Genomic DNA, 21888 nt, shown 5'->3' on the forward strand with positions numbered 1-21888 from the left:
TTTGGTTTAAGCACGGAACATACATCAGTCCGGAACATACTTCAGTCCCACTCAAACATATTAAGTATTTAGTCCATTTTATCACAAAATTCAAATGATAAAAGAAGTTCTGACACTCTTTACTGTGACGTGACTGATCACTGATCACTAGCGCGTCAGTACAAACGGCAGCCCGCAAGAAACACGATCATCTCTTTCTAAAGAATAAATTAATGAATATCTCAAGGTATGTTGAGAATTCATGACTACTTACTAAAATGCATCATGTTGTGTAATCGGTGATTCAACCGCGGAAAGACAAAATAGCTTGCAATGTCCCCATCACATTTACCTCAGAAGTCATTCAGAGTCCACAGCTGTTAGTTCACTAGAGAAACAAACTCTTTCCCTAAATATATGCACTATATTAGCCTATATATTCATTCTATTCTACTTAACCTGTTAGTGATGTCTTGTTTATTTAATGCATGTTTAAATAAATCTGTCATGATTTGACATCCTTGTATAAATGATTACATTTCAACAAATTGGAGGGGGAAAGATTATAATTAGATTTAGAACTAATGCAAAAACTAACTTATGTTAAGCTAATGAGTGTTGATTATTATAATTATCTTAAAATAAATTACTGAATTGAGGCTAATAGTTGGGCTCTGTTATTAACCTTTAATGTGTAGCCTAATAGGACTCCCTTTATATTATCTTAAAGGGGGGGTGAAACACTCAGTTTCAGTCAATCTCATGTCAATCTTGAGTACCTATAGAGTAGTATTGCATCCTTCACATCTCCGAAAAGTCTTTAGTTTTATTATATTTATAAAAGAAATATGGGCTGTACCGAGTCTTTCCGGAAAAAACAGAGCGCCTGGAGGCGTATCGTGTGGGCGGAGCTAAAGAATGACGAATGCGCAAAGCGGTGACGTCCTCAAGTGTGGAGAAACCATTGCTATCGATCTCAGCTAATAGATATGATCCAGAATCTAATTCGGAGGCTGAAATAGAAACAGCAACAGCAGGACGTCCGTGCCTGTGGTATGTACTGTATTTAGTGGCCTGTCAACATTTGTGTGACTTTACTCGCAGTTACTAACGTAAACCTTAGCAGTAGCAAGCAAAACGGTTTTGCACGTCAGACTAGTGTAACGTTATACATAGAACAGCAATGAAGTCCGTTAGCGCATTTGAATGACGAAGCACGCGATCGTGTCGTTTACTGATGTTAACTCACGCGACGGTAAGCAACAGCATAGACATTTGAAGCAGTTTTACTCACCGGCTGCTTCCAAAGCAGGACCGAACCTTTATCGCTGGGACCGCTTTGTCAAAAACACACTTCTTGGAGTGTGGAGATCCACTTTGCGATGCGACTGAAGCGATGTTGTGAAGCTTCCTGTCATTTCTGCGTTCAAATCGGTTCAAATGCAGCGCTGCCTTCCTGGAATGCTGTGCTGAAGCGTTGAAGTCGCTTAATGTCAAAGTGGAGGAATGAAGTGGAGCGCGGCGCGGACTATAACCAACAGAAGTGTTCACTGACGACTGGATCTGCAGCTTGAGAGCAGTGTTTATGGGCGTGCATTTCCTCTCTCGCTCTAGTCACGCGTGTGTGCACCCTACCGGGAGATGAGCCCGTACGGCCCATACAAGGACCTTCTGCTCTATTAACGTCAAACCGAGCCATACTCGAAAAAAAGTAACACAGAAATACTCCATCAATCGTCCAACATTAGTTTTTGAAACTTTGTCTATGTTTAGGATGGGAATCCAAGTCTTTAACAGTGTAAAAAGCTCAGTATTCATGAAACAGCATTTCACCCCCCCTTTAAGAACGCACTTTTAGTTATAATTCAATAACTCATAATTCAATAATTTAAGGACTGACAATTTTTTCCTGTAAACCACGGACATTTAAAATAAAAATAAAAAACACTTTTATAAACCTGCTGTACCAAAATCGTACCAAACCATGACTTCAAAAAAGAGGTATGTAGCGAACCATCAAATTTGTGTAGCATTACACCTCTTATATAGATTTACCATTAGCAGCTTTTTCTAAGACCCGCTATATGTACGCCATCCGCCATATTGGAATGGTCAAAGCAAGAAAATTCAAAAAGCAAGTTGAAATTCAAAAAGCAAGTTGACTACGGTTGGCATCTGCAACCGTAGTTAAACACGTGAATATCTAGTGGTATCTGCAATAGACTTCAGATCATTTTGATAAACTAACACAATATAACAAGATGAAGGCATTATCTAACATGACATTAAACATTTGCCATATAAAAAACTGTTAATACATATAAAACACAATGACACAATAATAGCTGTGAAGGTTATCCCATTTCTCCAGGAATTTAAATCTCTTTGCAGTGGTGTGGAATCTTGGAAAACTATTTTTTTTTTTTTTTTTTTTTTTTTTTTACTGAGTGACGACAGCATCTGAAATCTTGACTTTTCCAAGGTGGTGGACATGCCTTGAGTGGTCGTTTTTTTCTGTCTGTCTTCATTTCAAATAGAATAAAGATAACTGTAAAGCTTAAATAAGCTGAACAGATTTGTACTGTATTCATTTGCTCACAGATCATGAAATGAAAATCATGGAAAAGTATACTTTATTAGGTTTATTGCCTTAGAAACTGTATCCGCAAGGTAATAATCTCTTTAACTACAACAAGTTAATTACAAACACCCTCCTACATCTTTAAATATACACTGGTGCACAGTTAGTACATGGATAATGAAATATGAATACAAAGGGCCAAGTAGTTTGTTTCTGAATGCTGTTGTTAACATTTCCTTTTTTTAATCATTGTTTGATTACAGGAGATTTGATTTAAAAAAATGTGGTCCCACTTTTAAATCGGTCTTCATGTGCAGGATGAAAGGATTTGCAGCAGATTTGTGATTAAAGATAGAGATGGAAATGTTTTGACAGGTGACAGGAGGGTGAGGGAAAGATGGAAGGAGTACTTTGAGGAACTGATGAATGAGGAAAATGACAGGGAGAGAAGAGGCAAATATTGTTGACCAGGAAGTAGAAAGTATTAGCAAGGGTGAAGTTAGGAGAGCTTTAAAGAGGATGAAGAGAGGAAAGGCAGTTGGTCCAGATGACATACCAGTGGAGGTATGGAAGTGTCTAGGAGGTTTTAGAGAGTTAGGAATGAGGAATGGAGAAGAAGTGTTTTGGTGCCGACTTTTAAAGGGATCCCTTGGTGTTAAGACTTGTATGGCTTAACATAGATGATGTATTTTACTGAAATATGTAGTAGAAAACCCATGAAAGATCTACGTTATTTAAAAAATCTCTTTTATATTTTGACCATGGGAGGCGCCATTTTGTTTGGGTTCTAGGTTGATGACGTAGAATGGTTGGACTCGGCAATCAGCTGGCGTTACCGTAGCTATTTTTACCACAACGCAACTCGAAAATTGTTTCTACATTAAACAAAACCAGTGAAGTAAGCTTTGTAATTGTACTTAAAACACACTCAAACATACATGTGCACACAAACTCACTTAAAGAAAGTCACAAACAGATCGGCGGGCGGGCGCACTCACACACCTGACAGACTGCTCTGTCTCAATCGATATGTCGGGCTGCTCAGTCTCCACGACAGGGGCTGAAACCGAAATCAACCCCCTATACCCTGAAATAGGGCATTATTTGAAGGGACGGTAATTTGTAATGGTGTCTGAAACCATAGTGGACTCATTCAGTCTCACGTTGCACCGCAATAACGAGTGTACAGCTGATGTAAGTTACATACAGCGGCTGTCCGACTTAACTGCAATTAAGTTAATTTACTGCATATCAATCGTGTCTATCTATGATAGCCACACAGGGAATAGTGAATGAGGCTATGAGGGGGATTTCAGACTCAGCCATGGCCTGCTGAATCGAAACCAGATGACAATGAAATTAGGCAAGTATAACCCTCATGTATAACATTACAGCTGGTTGAGCGTGAGCGTGTGTGTGCGCATGCTCACAGTGTGTGGATGTGTGTGTTCGCGCTGATCTGTTGGGGTGTGTGAGTCTGTGAGTGTGAGAGAGAGAGTTTGTGTGCACATGTATGTTTGAGTGTGTTTTAAGTACAATTACAAAGCAATTAATTGGTTTTGTTTAACCTTGAAACAATTTTCGAGTTGTGTTGTGGTAAAAATAGCTACGGGTAGCGCCAGCTGATTGAGGAGTGCAACCATTCGAAGTCATCACCCTAGAACGCAAACAAAATGGCGCCTCCCATGGTCAAAATATAAAATAGATTTTTTAAATAACGTAGATCTTTCATGGGTTTTCTACTACATATTTCAGTAAGAGACATAATTTATGTTATATTAAGCCATACATGTCTTAACACCATAGGATCCCTTTAAGAACAAGGGAGATGTGCAGAGTTGTGGAAACTACAGAGGTATTAAGCTGATAAGCCATACAATGAAGTTGTGGGAAAGAGTAGTGGAAGCAAGGCTAAGGGGAGAAGTGGACATTTGTGAGCAGCAGTATGGTTTCATGCCAAGAAAAAGGCACTTCAGATGCATTATTTGCTTTGATAATGTTAATGGAGAAGTACAGAGAGGGTCAGAATGAGCTGCATTGTGTCTTTGTAGATTTAGAGAAAGCATATGACAGAGTGCCAAGAGAGGATCTGTGGTATTGTATGAGCAGGTCTGGAGTGGCAGAGAAGTATGCTAGAGTGGTACAGGATTTGTATGAGAGCAGTAGGACGGTGGTAAGGTGTGAGTCAGTGAGACAGAGGACTTCACGGTGAAGGTGGGACTGCATCAAGGATCGGTTCTGAGCCCCTTCTTGTTTGCGGTGGTGATGGACAGGCTGACAGATGAGGTCAGACAGGAATCTCCATGGACTATGATGTTTGCGGATGACATTGTGATCTGTAGTGAGAGCAGGGAGCAGGTGGAGGAAAGTCTAGAGAGGTGGAGGTTTGCTCTGGAGAGAAGAGGAAAGAAGGTTAGCCGCAAGCAAGACAGAATACATGTGTGTGCATGAGAGAAAACAAAGTGGAACAGTGAGGTTACAGGGAGAAGGGGTAAAGAAAGTGCAGGATTTTAAATACTTAGGGTCAACAGTCCAAAGCAATGGGGAGTGTGGAAAAGAGGTGAAGAAGCGTGTGCAGGCAGGTTGGAATGGGTGGAGAAAAGTGTCAGGTCTGTGAGGGGATGTGATTAAAGTGTACCAGCAAGAATGAAACAAAAGGTGTACAGGACAGTAGTGAGACCAACAATGTTGTATGGTTTGGAGACAGATGCACTGATGAAAAGACAGGAGGAAGAGCTAGAGGTAGCAGAGCTGAAGATGTTGAGGTTCTCTTTGGGAGTGACGAGGATGGATAGGATCAGGAATGAGTACATCAGAGGGACAGCTCATTTGAGATGTTTTGGAGACAAAGTTAGAGAGGCCAGGTTGAGATGGTTTGGACATGTTCAGAGGGGGGAGAGTGAATGTATTGGTAAAAGAATATGCTAAGGTTAGAGCTGCCAGGCAGGAAGTGAAGAGGAAGACCAAAGAGGAAGTTTATGGATGTAGTGAAGGAGGACATGAAGGTAGTCGGTCTGAGAGAAGAGGATACAGAGGACAGGAATAGATGGAGGCAGATGATTCGTTGTGGTGACCCCTGAAGGGAACAGCCAAAAGAAAAAAGAATTAGTCTGTCTTCACTACGTACTTACATCAAAAAATAAGTGCAATGCCCTTATTGTGTTCATATTGTATTGCAAATCACTTTGGTTGATTTTGATATGGGTGGGATATGGGTAAAGTTAGGGACGTGTGGTGGTATGGGTAAGTTTAAGGGTAGGGTTAAGGACATGTTTGGTGGTATGGGTAAGTTTAAGGATAAGGTTAGGGACTGATGTGAGGGGATGGGTAAGTTTAAGGGTAGGGTTAGGGACAGGTGTGGTGGGATGGGTAAGTTTAAGGGTAGGGTTAGGGACAGGTGTGGTGGTATGGGTAAGTTTAAGGGTAGGGTTAGAGACAGGTGTGGTGGTATGGGTAAGTTTAAGGGTAGGGTTAGGGACATGTTTGGTGGTATGGGTAAGTTTAAGGATAAGGCTAGGGACAGGTGTGGTGGATGGGTAAGTTTAAGGATAAGGTTCGGGACAGGTGTGGTGGTATGGATAAGTTTAAGGGTAAGGTTAGAGACAGGTGTGGTGGTATGGATAAGTTTAAGGGTAAGGTTAGAGACAGGTGTGGTGGTATGGATAAGTTTAAGGGTAAGGTTATGGACAGGTGTGGTGGTATGGGTAAGTTTAAGGGTAGGGTTAGGGACAGGTGTGGTGGGATGGGTAAGTTTAAGGGTAGGGTTAGGGACAGGTGTGGTGGGATGGGTAAGTTTAAGGGTAAGGTTAGGGACAGGTGTGGTGGGATGGGTAAGTTTAAGGGTAAGGTTAGGGACAGGTGTGGTGGTATGGGTAAGTTTAAGGGTAGGGTTAGGGACAGGTGTGGTGGTGTAGGTAAGTTTAAGGGTAAGGTTAGAGACAGGTGTGGTGGGATGGGTAAGTTTAAGGGTAGGGTTAGAGACAGGTGTGGTGGGATGGGTAAGTTTAAGGGTAAGGTTAGGGACAGGTGTGAGGGGATGGATAAGTTTAAGGGTAAGGTTAGGGACAGGTGTGAGGGGATGGATAAGTTTAAGGGTAAGGTTAGGGACAGGTGTGGTGGGATGTGTACGATTGAGGGTAAGGTTAGGGACATATTTGGTGGTATGAATAAGTTTAAGGGTAGGGTTAGGGACAGGTGTGGTGGTGTGGGTAAATTTAAGGGTAAGGTTTGGAAAGGTGTGGTGGGATGGGTAAGTTTAAGGGTAGGGTTTGGGACATGTTTGGTGGGATGGATAAGTTGGAAACTGGATGGGTAAGAAATGGAAATAATTAATTAAATGCAACCCCCCCCCCCCCCCCCCCAAAAAAAAAAAAAACACAATTCACTAGCGTGTATTGAACCGTGAATGCCGTATCGAATGGTTCAATATTATATTGAGTATTGTGGCATTCCTAATATATATATAATTGTATATTAGGGCTGTCAAAGCTAAGCGTTAATAATGCGTTAACGCAAATACATTTTAACAGCACAAATTTTAGTTAAGTTTTATTTTATTTATTTTATTAAATTTTTGTAAAATGTATCAATTTTATTTAAGTTTAGTTCTATTTAAACAAGTGGAGTACGTCAGATAATTAAATCTAATTAAACACAAGTGGAGCACATTAAGCTAATCAACGATAAGAGGTGTACATATACAACAGATTTACATTCTCTCGTTGACCATTTTTATTTTAGCATCCCTCCACCACCCCATCTCCGCAGTGCGCTTTTTATGTTTGATCCATGACCCGTAGTTGGAGAAATTGAGATCAGCCATAGATGTAAAGGATGCAGCAGCAAACATTAATAGGGAAAGAAAAGGGTTAACAATAACATTGCTCTGAAACAAGTGCAGTTAGCCTACATACAGTGGCGGCTACTGGTCTGTCAGAGAGGGGAAGCTCATTTTCGGCCTACATCATAAAATTGTCTATTTATTTAAAAGTAAATTCTGCCATACGTTCCTTTTCAAGAAAATGGTCTGTGACCCTGTCGTACCAACTAGGAGTCTTTTCAAGTGACTTGACCAGTGTCCTCTCAATGGCCAGCAGAGCGATAAAAAAAATATTAAACTCTGTAAAACTGAAACAAGGAATGTGGTGTATAATTGTGTGAAATGTATGATGAAAATCAAGCAATTTCGCCAAGCAAATATCAAGGAAATATGTTGCAGCGGTTTTTATTTCGACTGAACTTCTGATCCGCGATGGGACTGAGCGCGAATATGCTAGCTTCAGTGATTCCTTATAGTACAGAATCGCTGTCAGTCAAAAGGAGATGCAGTCTTTCGACAGACCCTCCAATCATCACGCAGAAGCTCGGAGTCCGGGCCAGCCCACTCCCCATTCACCCCAAGAGACGCTGAGCGTCCGTGGGCGGGACATAATCGCAGCGTTTATCAAATGACCGTCTAGTTTCGAAGCGCTGAAAAAAAACCGTTTAAAGCAGCCCCATTGAAGTCAATGGACGCTGGGCTTCAATAGGGAAATGCACTGTGACGCTGCGGGAATGTATGAGAAGAAAATCGAGTCAGCCAACCTGCTATATGTAACTGATTCTGAACGAACTCGTCTTTGAGATAAACGTTTTCTAACGCATTTTTAGTCAATAAAATGTTAATACAATAGTACATATTTGACCATTAATTTTGTGACATTATAAGGGAAGCCGAGCTTCCCTTGCAGTCTTAAAGAAATCGCTACTGCCTACATAAGCTATCATATTTTCTGCTTAACTTTTATTAGACTCCAGCTCGTTTTTTCACTGAGCACATTCTCTGCAGTCCGATGTCTCCCCCTCCTTCTCTCATTTCTGTCCATAGGGGGGATGGGGAGATGTGAGGGAGGAATTTTCAGCCGGGACTTTTTACTGCACCGAGTCGAAGTACTCTTAGAAGTGCTATACCGCCATACATTATAGTTCTTCTTTTTAAAAAAAAGCCAAGTTTTATTTTATGTCATCATACTTGATCGTTCAACTAGTCGTGTAACTGTATTTAAATAGGGGGAACGTCGTGGAGGTGTTTGGTCGCTTCTAACTTGATTTGTTTGGTACCATAGTAAATGAACTGGGCTTAGTGGGCTAAGCTAAATGCTATCAGATCATCACCGCGCGTCAGAGAGATTAATTGCACGCACTCAGACGAGAGAAGTATGTATCAACTCGTTTTAGTTAAAGGGAATAACATAATTTAATATAAAAAAAGCGGTGAAGTATCCCTTTAACACACGCGTCAATCTTCTGTAAGTGCAGATGTTGTGAAAATAAGAGATTGATTGTATACCAGCTTCAATGCGGAACTTTTTGAGATTACGTTTATTGAATGAGTGACAGCTTTTAGTGATTATAAAGGGAGCACTCTTTGCCCGCTGTCTGGGCAATATAATTATTGTTTATTTTTTATTTATAGGTCGATAATATATTCAGAATTTGAATAAAACGTTGGTTTTCCATTCGTGACAAACAGCCACTTACACGCTTCAATACACTGACCCATCCACATATACATGCAGGATTCACTCGAAAAATGTGATGACTGACAGTCATGAATCATGGCAGACAGAATCATGTTGAAATCAGGCACATAAAAATGTCTGGAAAACATGATTCCTGGGTGCATGCCATTATCCATGGATCACTGAATCTGTGGTAAGTTGTAAGCAACACTGTATCAAACCCAAACTTTAGTTTAAACTGATTTATTAACTCCAGTCACGCAGCAGCTCTTCTGCCAGTCAGCCCCGGCTGAGGGGGCGTTTTCTGGCGGGAAAGTGACGTCGATGCATTCCCTCGATAGGGAACGCGCATCTCTTAAAGGGGTCACACTATATTCCAGCTCTTAAAGGGGTCACACTATATTCCAGCTCTTAAAGGGGCCACACTATATTCCTACTCGTGGAATATAGACCTCCTCCAGGTGGGGTACTGTGAGCTCCCAGGTCCACATGACAGCTTTAACATTACCAATTTTTCATACGAACTGTACCCTGTTCTGAACTAAACTGCCAGTGTAAAAACTCTGAGAGAAATCACAGCTTATTCTGAATTTTTAAGCTTAGGCTTAAGAGACATGAACTAGTTCTTTGACAAACATCTGTGACCTTTGATCCATGTCTAGTCTTCATCCTCCGAGTATGGTTTCACTAATAATAAACATACATTTGCATAAAGCATTCATATTTGTCCATACCCATGTTGATTTAAGTATTAAAAAATTGAAACATATTTATTTAAAGGTACATTTAGAACAAATGTGCGATTAAATTGTGATTAAATATTTTAACCGATTGATAGCCCTTAATAATAAATAAATAAAAAACGATTGATAATGCCCTTATAATATATGAAGACTTCAGATGCAAAAGCCTCTAAATCTGTCTGACGTTTATCAGGCTCCTATGTATAGTTTTCTACCCAAGTATCTGTACTTTTGAATGGGATGAGGCGGGAATTTAGTGGGTTTGAAACTAAAGTATTTTATGAACGTATACTATATGTGGAGAGCATTAATTCAGTAATATTATAACCTTTTTGAACGAAGTGGCTTTTACATCTAAACCCTTCACATATATATATATATATATATATAAATACACACACACACACACACATTATCTGGTCGCATGACAAAATAAACATTGCTTTAGTTCAGTGTTGTCAAGCTGCTTTTCTTAAAAAGCCTGGTTATGCTCACTGCACGCTAATACAGTTAGCACAAGTCTGGAGCAGGTCACATCTGGATGACATCATCACCTGGGATGTGCTGCAGGTGTTGGGCTGCAGGCCTTTTGATTTGACAGCACACGAAACAACCTCATGAATGATAATTTGGCTGGGGTATTCCCACATCGCCCCTACTTCATCTTCATGATTATTTCATGTCACCGATCTCATTTATTATTCATCGCGCTCCCACGACTTTGGATAAGATTTAATCACTGCATAAAAAGAATCTTCTCCTTTTCATGCTAGGAATAGTAAATCCTTTAATAAGCACATGGGATAATATGATTTACGTAGATGTACTGCTAAATATACATTGTGATGTTTTTAATTCTCTCACCTTCTCCAACATGTTTCACTTTGTCAGACACATTTTAGAGGTGAATATCGCTTTCTGTGTTGGTCTAGACTTCTTTTCATTCATCTCTTTATTTATTTTTTATTTTTTTTGCCTCCCTAGAGCACCTTTAAATTTAAATCGGAAAGTGATATCCATCTGGCTGACCACCATAAACAAGTGTTGTACGATGGAAAGTTAGCAAACAGCATCTCATTCACTTACAACGCCAAAGCCACAGATGCTCAGCTCTGCCTGGAGTCCTCGCCCAGAGAAAACCCGTCCATATTCGTGCATTCGCCTCACGCTCTGATGCTACAGGTACAGTAAATGTCTGCTTAACACTTTAATACTGTGTTCTACTCTCTTAATCCTTAAAAAACGGAATAATGGTTAGTAATGTCACTAAATGTTAATCAGATGCTGTGTTGTTTAGCTAACACCATGAGATAATGCCAGAGTTTGCCATTCAATGTTAATTGTTTGGAGGAACAAAATTCTGCAGAGATTAGTCAGTGGTTAATGTGAGTCGGTACTTTCAACCGAAGGATTGTTTGTTTCTAATTAAATTTAGTCCGATTACTTTTGCTATTAACTGTTATTAACTCTATTTTGGTTTATTAAAGTGTGACCCAAATGGCCTATAATTAACCTCATAGGTCAGTGTATTTAGTCATTTTGTCCTTTTAGGACTTCATCAGGTTACAGAATTGGCTGTCCATGGTGTGTTATTGTACTGTTTGTGGCACATTTGTTATCAGGTATAAAGGTCAGGGCCTGTATTCATGAAAATCTTAATGCGAAATCTTAATAAGGGTTAGTTCATCCAAAAATGAAAACTCTGTCATTAATTACTCACCCTCATGTCGGTCGGAAGACCTCCATTCATCTTTGGAACACAAATGAAGATATTTTTGTCCTCTCTCAAGACCCATAAAGGCACTAAAGACGTCGTTACAAAGCCCATCTCACTACAGTGGCTCTACAATTATTTTATGAAGAGACAAAAATAGTTTTTGAGCACAAAAACAAAACAAAACGAAATAACGACTTATATAGGGATGGGCCGATTTCAAAACAAAGATCCGAACTGTTATGAATCAGCGTATCGATTCATGATTCGGATCGCCAAATTCACGTGATTTCAGCAGTTTGGCGGTTTGACACGATACGCTGATTGATAAAGCTCTGAGGCTTCAGAAAGCTGTGTTTTGAAATAGGCCATCACTATATAGGTCGTTATTTTGGGTGTTTTTACGCACAAAAACTATTTTCATCGCTTCATAAAATTATTGTAGAATCACTGTAGTGAGAATGGGCTTTGTAATGATGTAATGAGAGGAAGAGAGGAAATGACATTGGTGTCAATGGAGGACTTTCTGAGCCATCGGATTTTAACACAAATATCTTCTTTTAGATATTCTCTAAATGGGAATATCTAGAACTAACGGGTGTTGAAGGGTAGTAATTAATGACAGAATTTTCATTTTTGAACATTCATTTTTTTTCCTTAAAGGAAGTGTATGTAAGATTATGGCCAAAACTGGTGCTGCAGGTGTATCCCCTCTCCCCCTCCCCCCTGACTTGAGGTTGCCAGATAGTCTGCAGGATCCAGCAGGAGTGTTTGTAGCTGCAGCTGTGGTAACTAGAGCAGATCTGGCAACCCGGATGCCGAAACACTACTGACTTTGTGATTGGCGGAGCTTCAGGCCAAAACACATGTCAACATCAACATCAGTTGAGGGCTGCAACAACAGCTTTTAAATGACAATATCCTGGCCGGACTACTGTTGTCAGTGATATAAGTATTTGAAATGAACATGATTAATGTCTAGTGACGTATCAGGGCCATTTTATGATTAATTGTAATACATTTCTTACATACAGTTCCTTTTAAACAACACAAAGAGAAATCTATCAAAACAATAGAAAATAATTTAATTACTGAATACACTGATCACAAATGTTTAATCTATGTGATTTGTTTCCCTTTTGTTTTAATAAGGATGTTAAGGCCATCGTTACGCACTCCATTCATAGCGCCATTCACTCCATTGGCGGCATCCAGGTGCTGTTTCCTCTCTTTGCACAGCTGGATTTCCTTCAGCACAATGAAAGCCAGGTGGAAACCACAGTGTGGTGAGTAATATTATGTACACCAGAATAAGATTTTTTTTACTAAATTAATACTTTTATTTACCTAGGATGACAGTAAAGACATTTATAATGTTGCAAAATAATTCTATTCATCAAAGATCCCTGAAGCAAATGTATAGTTTCCAAAAAAATATTGAACAGCACAACTTTTTTAAACTTTGATAAAGCATGTAATAATCAAGCAAAAGTTCAGATGCAGAAGCCACTAAATGCCACCTCTGTCAAAAAATTAGAGAATGATATTGAGTGAATGCTCTCCGCACATCATCAAATGCTTTCGCTTCAAATCCGCTAAATCCCAGTGTCATCCCATTCAGAAATACCGGTTTGTTGGCAGAAACCATTAAACGCCACTTACACTTAAGTCCACAGAAGCCAATTAGAAGACGCAAATCAAATTATATGATTTCAAGATGAATGACAGTGTGCGTATGAGCTGGCTTTTAACTGCCAAGCTGCAAGATTTTATCACGTTTTTCCATCGTTACGGTTGCAATGAGTAAACACAAAAGTGCTTCTGTAAAACTCTGACAGAAATGGACATGGCATGCACTTGCATCACAGTTCACCCTGCTGTGTGGATCAGGTTCTTCATTGTTATATTCTGAATTCTGTTTCAGTTTTGAAACTGTATACTGTCTGACCACGAAGGGGTGGACGTAGAGGTTTTTGTAAAACAACAACAACAAAAAACATATAACAAAAAACACATGGACTTAAAAGACAAATGGACGTCAAATTTGTTAAATATCAATGATTTTTTTTTTTAAATAAGGCATTTCAATAACTGACTGTAACACTGTATGTTGAATGGGAAGAAGGAGATGGGAACTGGCGGACCTTTAAAGACTTTTAAAGTGATAACAAACACAGACTGAAAGTAAAATCAGTAAAATCGGCAGCCTTCTCAGAGACGACTGCCGCGCACACACATAATAAAACACATACTCGTTCTTCACTGTCATCACTCCTCCTTTTGTCCTTCCAAGCTCCTCTGTGAGAGGATTCGAGACCGGTGTGACGTGCAGGTGACGCTCATCTGCAATCACGCCAGCGGCCTTGCGCCGCTCTCTTACGGCTCTCGCCAGCGCTGCTTGTCACACTGACTAATAACCTTTTCATTGCCATTAAAGTTAAATTACTAAACCTAAACATAGGAGCCTGATTAAAAAAAAGCTAATTTAAAAGACGGACAGACGGACTCTTCAAATGTTTCTTGAGCACACATATCAGCATATTAGAATGATTTCTAAAGGATCATGTGACTGAAAACTGAACATGATGCTTCTATCACAGGATTCAATTAAATTTTTAATTAAATGTTTTATTGTGTATTCAATCAAATAAAGACAGCCTTGATGAGCACTTCTTTCAAAAACATTGAAAAATCTCACTAATTCTATTTTGTCAAAATAAAACACACACACACACACACACACACACACACACACACACACACACACACACACACACACACACACACACACACACACACACACACACACACACACACACACACACACACACATGTTGGTCTATGTGGTTTACAGGGACTCTCCATAGGTGTAATGGTTTTTATACTGTACAAACCGTAGTTTCTATCCCCTTACACTGCCCCTATCCCTAAACCTACCCATCACAGGAAACATTCTGCATTTTTACTTTCTCCAAAAAACATCATTTAGTATGTTTTTAAGGCCATTTGAATTATGAGGACATTTGATATGTCCTCATAAACCACATTTATAGTGTAATACCAGTGTAATACCCATGTAGTTATACAAATTTGTGTCCTCATAAACCACATAAACAGGCTCACACACACACACACACACACACACACACACACACACACACACACACACACACACACACACACACACACACACACACACACACACACACACACACACACACACACACACACACACACACACACACACACACACACACACACACAAGCGTATTCAAGCGTTTAAAAACGCTTAAATATAAGCGTTTTTAAAGATTCACTTTAAGTGAGCTTTAGACAAAGGTAACCTAAATGTAAAATTAGAAGAAAATGAGCATGTACAATTAAATATCCATTATAGGCTAAAAAAAATCTTTACAATCAATCAATTGCATCAAGTGCAGGATGTTCTTGCCATTTTTTCATTCATATTTGGTTGTATAAGTCTTTAATCTTGAATCTTAAACAGAGATTGCCCAATATAGTTATGTTATGTATCCAATATGTAACGAGATGTTTTCATGCAGTTCAACTCTCCTGGCCTTCCTGATGGAGCTTCTCAAGAGCTCAGTGGCAATGCAAGAGCAGATGCTTGGTGGGAAGGGTTTCCTGGTGATTGGGTACCTCCTGGAAAAGGTGATGTGACCGTTTTCTTTTGTTTTTTCATTTTCCAACATATAATTTAGCTTGGTTAAAGCTGAAGTCTGATATTTTTGTGCTGTTAGCGTCTCTAAACGAAATTGCAAAAATAACGGTTTTCAAGGAGGTTTCCCCAAACCATTGTTCAGACAAAATTGAAGTTCCTTTGGTTTGTCCATTGCGCATTCTTTACACTCTTTGGGGAAATCGGCCTGCAAATGTCTTATAGTTGCACATTAATCTTGATAGGGGAAGGTATTTTAAATATTTACATTTACGTTTATGCATTTGGCAGACGCTTTTATCCAAAGCTACTTACATTGCATTCAAGGTATATATATATATTATACTTAATCGTAAAAACAACAAAAGCAAGATTTAGAAGTTCAAATACTTGTTTATCCAAAAACAACTACAGTCCGTCATTCTCCTTTTAAAAGTGTCCAGGTTAAAAATGTCTGTTTTTGTTTTGGTCTGTGTGATCTTGCCCATTGCCAGTTTACCCAATAGTACGTCAACACTCCGGGTTGCCAGTTGGCAGAAAACAGAGTATTGCAGCCATGGAGGCCAACAAATGAATTTGGTCAGAGATTGCTGATGTTTTTATTTGCAAACAATAAAAATACATTAGCTGATCAACTTACAGTGTAAGGCTCATCACTTTCTATTGTCAATTGTGCTCGTTCCTCCAATCTGGCAACCTGCACAAGCGTTGAGTCTGAGGAGGACGTGGCGGGGGAAACAAATCTCTCCAATAGTTTGAATTTGGACTGCAATGCCCTTTTCACCAGGCTATTTTTCACCTGCTAGCTATTAATATTACACACTACACCTTTAAACTAAAAAACCCCAAGGAATTTTAACTTGTTACTGACAAATTGTGCTTTTTCTCAATGCATAAAGCTCACAATGAATGCTCTTTTCTTTAAACGGTTATAAGAGTATTAAGATTCACTCTTGCAGAAGAAGTTGTCATGACCTCCATTGACTAAAGGTTTTGTAAGCACGAGCTGAATAAAAAAACACGCACACAATTCACTTGCTAGGACAGAGGAGAAACGGTGCATTACGGTTGATGAATGACAAATGCACACTTCAGCATTTCCTCAGCGAATACCGGTTCATCTGTGCTATTATATTCTTCCTTGTCCATGCGTTTATTGCGATGACATACAAATTGTCCCTGTGTCATTATTCTTTTTTTCCTCTCACTATCTTATTCATAGCTGTCCTTATTTCATGGTCTCAATGTACCCTTGGCTCCATCTGAAGTTGGCACTTGAGTAAAAGCCTCACTTTGTCATTTAACAGCAGCAGCTGTAAATCTGAGCTAGACGGCACCTGAATGATCCCACTGCCTGACGTCCCATCCTCACGTAGCCGGCCATCTGTTTGTGTCTCGTTTATACTCACTCCTGTCTCACACCACGCACCTGTCTGGACCTCAGGTGCCAGCTGAGACTAATAACACAGAAAATCTCTAAAAGTCCTTGTTTAGCTGCAAAGTCAAACTATGGCTTTCGGTTTAAGATGTTGGTTTGTTCATTTATTTGACAGTCAGAGGTTGGTTTGGTAATCTAACAAAATATCTCAATTGTTTCTCAGTCATCGCGGGTGCACATCACCAGGGCCGTTCTGGAGCAGTTCCTGTCTTTCGCCAAATACCTGGACGGCCTTACACACGGCGCACCTCTCCTGAAGCAACTCTGTGACCATATCCTGTTCAATGCGGCTATTTGGATCCACATACCCGCAAAGGTGAGCAAGGTCATGTCTTTTTCCATAAGATACTCGGATACATCCCCATGAAACATGACAGCAATTAGGATCATCTGAGGACACTGTGATGGGCACCGGTGTCACAGAGATCATAGTGACCCGGTCAGCTACACACACGATGATATTTACTGAAGTAACCATAAGGCAGAGAGTTTACTCTCAAGTGTTCCATTCAGAACAACAATTTGAATTCCACTTGCACTGGATCTGAAACATTTTTCCTCCCAGTTGACATTTTTTTAACCCTTCTCATCCACTTGTATTATTACAATTCAAGAGTCTAATCCTTAAATGCATAGCTTTGATTTGAACATTGAGGGGTTGAAGTGTGTTCATGTTTAGCGGGCACATGCTTCCTTATGGGGTATATTTGTTTTCTTGTTTGTTTGTTTATTTATTTTTGCAAAATGGTCTTTTGTGCTGTCATCCACATGCAAAGTTAGTTGATTAAATAACTGCAATAATACATTTTATAATATTTAAGCACCTAAAACTTTATCATTTAGACTGAATTTTACAATTGACGTAAAAGATTCTTATACTGAACATGTTAATTTTCTGTTGTCTCTTGGAATATTTGAAAACCAGTTTTTAATAATATCTGTCATTATTAATAGATCACATTTAACACATGGGGATAACCAATTGTTTGGTCAATAATTCAAGAAAGTCCAGACTTTAAAGCTGTCTAACTTGTTCTTGTAATTGTTTAACTATTGCATTGGTTACAATGAGTATATACACTCACCTAAAGGATTATTAGAAACACCATACTAATACTGTGCTTGACCCCCTTTCGGCTTCAGAACTGCCTTAATTCTATGTGGCATTGATTCAACAAGGTGCTGAAAGCATTCTTTAGAAATGTTGACCCATATTGGTAGGATAGCATAATGCAGTTGATGGAGATTTGTGGGATACACATCCAGGGCACGAAGCTCCCGTTCCACCACATCCCAAAGATGCTCTATTGGGTTGAAATCTGTTGACTGTGGGGGCCGTTTTAGTACAGTGAACTCATTGTCATGTTCAAGAAACCAATTTGAAATGATTGGAGCTTTGTGACATGATGCATTATCCTGCTGGAAATTGAGACTCATCAAACCAGGCAACATTTTTCCTGTCTTTAACTGTCCAATTTTAGTGAGCTTGTGCAAATTGTAGCTTCTTTTTCCTATTTGTAGTGGAGATGAGTGGTACCCGGTGGGGTCTTCTGCTGTTGTAGCCCATCCCCCTTTAAGGTTGTGCGTGTTGTGGCTTCACAAATGCTTTGCTGCATACCTTGGTTGTAGCGAGTGGTTATTTCAGTCAAAGTTGCTCTTCTATCAGCTTGAATCAGTCAGCCCATTCTCCTCTGACCTCTAGCATCAACAAAGCATTTTCGCCCACAGGACTGCTGCATGCTGGATGATTTTCCCTTTCTACACCATTCTTTGTAAACCCTAGAAATGGTTGTGCGTGAAAATCCCAGTAACAGCAGATTGTGAAATACTCAGACCGGCCCATCTGGCACCAACAACCATGCCACGCTCACCTTTCTTTCCCATTCTGACATTCAGTTTGGAGTTCAGGAGATTGTTTTGACCAGGACCACACCCCTAAATGCATGGGAGCTGCCAACTGCCATGTGATTGGTTGATTAGATAATTGCAAAAATGAGAAATTTAACAGGTGTTCCTAATAATCACTTAGGTGAGTGTAATTAGGCTAATAATTCATTACATTTTACATTTTACATTTTTTTTTAACTACATTTAGGCTACAGGTAAGACCATTGATGGCTCCTCATTTAAATGCTAATGTTTCTATTTCTTCTATAGCATTTGTTATGAAAAATAGCAGCCTACACATAGAAACTATATAACATGCCATAGTTGTAATATAAATCACTAGTGAATAGTCTATTCCTTTAGCAAATAATCTATTATAAATTCTACAACAAGTTAGTCAAAATGTACCACAATAAATATGATTGAACAGGATCAATTCTGGCAAGAGTGGGCATGAGTAGTTAAAAAGCTCTCTAATTTTTCGTTTGTGTTGCTGTTTTAGATCATGCTTGACTATCTCAATAGCATTTTAAAGTTATACATCCTCAATAGAAGTAAAATTTGCTTTTTATCATCAATGTCGCGATAGGAGCGGCTCACGTAAATCTTAAATCTTACACCTTTGGAGCGTGTTCGTGAACCCACGCAGAGTCACTCATGCACAGTTAAATAAACCAGGCTTCAGTCATATTACGCAGATAATTGGTCTGTTTAGTATGTATGGGAACATATTGCTTACAATAGAAATGAACGTGCAATGCATATAATTAATGAATAGCCTAATTCTGTTTCCATTAATCATGGTATTCAAAAATGTGTGTGTGGGAGGGAGTATAATCCACCCAAAAACTTTGCCCCTGCAAAAATATTTTTTTTTCATTTTTTTCAATACCTTCTCATTGAATGAAAGTTGAAAAATGCACTACTCCTAAACTAAAGCTCATCATTTTTTTGACAGTAACAACTTCACAGTCTGCCACTTCATTCACCTGCCGAAATGTCACCGCTTTAAAGAAAAGTGATATTTTAGAAACAATAAAAAATAGATTTACAAAATTATTGTCACAGATGGCTGGTAAATTTAGAGAGAAGTTCAAACTGAAAAAGAGGAATTTGACCCTGCCTTGTTATGACCCGTAAAGGAGAGAATGAGTCGTTTCTGAAAGAGGCAAGACCCTGTGCTGCTAATATGTATTGCTCACTTCAGTTTCTGCACCGCTGCTGACTGTCATGAATAAATAAAGGAGGTACGAAACACAAACAGGATCAAAACAAAGACCTTTGGTCACTGGATGCTTGCCATGGCTCCAAAAGGAGAGAGATAGTGGGAGTTTCTCACTACTTTCATCAGCGTTTCTCTCTCTCTCTCTCTCTCTCTCTCTCTCTCTCTCTCTCTCTCTCTCTCTCTCTCTCTCTCTCTCTCTCTCTCTCTCTCTCACTCTCACTCTCACTCTCTCACTCTCTCTCTCTCTGGAGATTATAAGTGGGGAAGGAAGGATGGATTGAATAGGGCAGAGGGAAAAGAAAGTGAGCTAAAATTAAAAAGAAAGGAGACGAAAGGAGACAAATGGATAGGTTGATAATGAATGAAAGAGAAAGAAAGAAAGAAAGAAAAGAAAGAAAGAAAGAAAGAAAGAAAGAAAGAAAGAAAGAAAGAAAGAAAGAAAGAAAATGAAAAAATTAAGGCAGGTGGCAAAAATACAGAAAATGATCAAATAAAGGAAGTAATGGAAGGAAAGAAAAAAGTTAAACTAACCAAATAAAAGAAAGGGGAAAAGAAATAAAAAGGAAATAAGTGGGGAAATAAGAAAGAAAGTCAAGCCTTTATTTATCGAGTGCTTCAAAGCAGCTTTAGAGTGATAAAAAGAAAACAATGCAACAAAGTTTTGGCTTTACAGACGCTCTGGAGAACACAGGTCAACTAGCTCAGTTCAATTCTCATACCATGTTGTCAATGCAGGGGGATTTTTAATATTTAGTGTCACAAACTAAGCAAGTCAAAAGCCAAAGAGGCGCATTATTGTATCTGTATTACACAGAGGCGACAGTGGCAAGGAACCAAAACTTCATCAGGTGGCAGGATGGAGAAAAAACCTTGTGAGAAACCAGACTCAGTTAGGGGAAAGTGCATAACAGTGCATAATAATGATTCAGGCAGCATTACAAGTCAGAAGTCAGATTAGTTTGGAACATTGAGAATAGTTGTCCAGTTCCATCTGGTTGAAGATTGGAGTCATCACCAGAGACAGGTTTGATGAGGATCAGTGCTACTGGTTGTCGTGTGGATGAGGCCTTCACAGAGTAGTTGATACGATCTCTGCAGACACTTCAGAGAAGCGTTGTGGTAGTGTAGGCGCAGGTCCACCATCTGGATCCACCTGGATCCTGCTGACTACAGTAAATCTTGTGATGAACAAAGAGACTAATATTAGCATATAGATGCTATTCAATGAGTACATGAGTACATTGTTATAGGAAGTGTACCCGGTTTCGGCTGACTTAGTTAATGCAGCCTAAAGCCTAATGCAGATTTGAGACCATATTAGAAGTGAAGGAGTATAATGTGTTAAGAGCTCGCTCAAGTACTGGGGAGTTAAGTAATAACTTTGTAAGTAATAAGCAAGATTTTAAAATGCATACACTGTTTAATAAGAAGCCAGTGCCGTGTTGACAGAACCAGACTAATATGATCAATACTTCCTGGTTCTAATAAGAGCTCGAGCTGCTGCGTTTTGGACCAGCTGGAGATTGTTTATTAAGCGAGCAGGGTAACCACCCAGTAGAGCATTTACAATAATCTAGCCTTCACGAACGCATGAACTAACTGTTCAGCATTTTGCATTGAGAGCATGTGTCGTAGTTTAGATATATTTTTAAGATGGAAGAAGCAGTTTTACAGCTAGAAATGTGGTGACAAGAATGTGGTGGGTGAAAGAAAGAAAGAATAATACAGTGAAATACTTAAAAATAAATATGAAAAAAAGAAAGATGGGAAAAAAATTGGAATAAAAAGAATAAAAGAAAAGGAAGATGAAAACAGAAGGAAATAAGTAAGAAAGTAAAAAGAGATTTAAATGGATAACAATTGGAAGGAGGAAAGTAAACAACGGCTGGATGAACGGAAAAAGAAAGCAAAGACTGAAGGAATAAGGAAACTGTAAGAAATAAAAACAGCAGGAGTCAAGAAAAGGAAATGGAGGAAGTGAACAAAAAAGAGAGAGTAAAACCGAGAGAGAGAGAGAGAGAGAGAGAGAGAGAGAGAGAGAGAGAGAGAGAGAGAGAGAGAGAGAGAGAGAGAGAGAGAGAGAGAGAGAGAGAGAGAGAGAGAGAGAGAGAGAGAGAGAGAGAGAGAGAGAGAGAGAGAGAG

At 39.3% G+C, this 21888-nt stretch overlaps 1 protein-coding gene across 7 annotated transcripts in view; it reads left to right on the forward strand.

Moving 5' to 3' along the window:
* Positions 1 to 21888, forward strand: part of nbeab (neurobeachin b) — a 408948-nt gene that overhangs the window by 123371 nt on the left and 263689 nt on the right. For all 7 annotated transcript variants that reach the window (XM_067450409.1, XM_067450410.1, XM_067450412.1 and 4 more), the window contains 4 exons: positions 10788 to 10985; positions 12670 to 12803; positions 15081 to 15189; positions 16798 to 16950. In XM_067450409.1, the coding sequence (XP_067306510.1) occupies positions 10788 to 10985; positions 12670 to 12803; positions 15081 to 15189; positions 16798 to 16950 (594 nt within the window). The remainder of the gene's footprint in view (positions 1 to 10787; positions 10986 to 12669; positions 12804 to 15080; positions 15190 to 16797; positions 16951 to 21888) is intronic.

This window comes from Pseudorasbora parva, chromosome 8, assembly GCF_024679245.1.
Source record: "Pseudorasbora parva isolate DD20220531a chromosome 8, ASM2467924v1, whole genome shotgun sequence".
Lineage (NCBI taxonomy): Eukaryota > Metazoa > Chordata > Actinopteri > Cypriniformes > Gobionidae > Pseudorasbora > Pseudorasbora parva.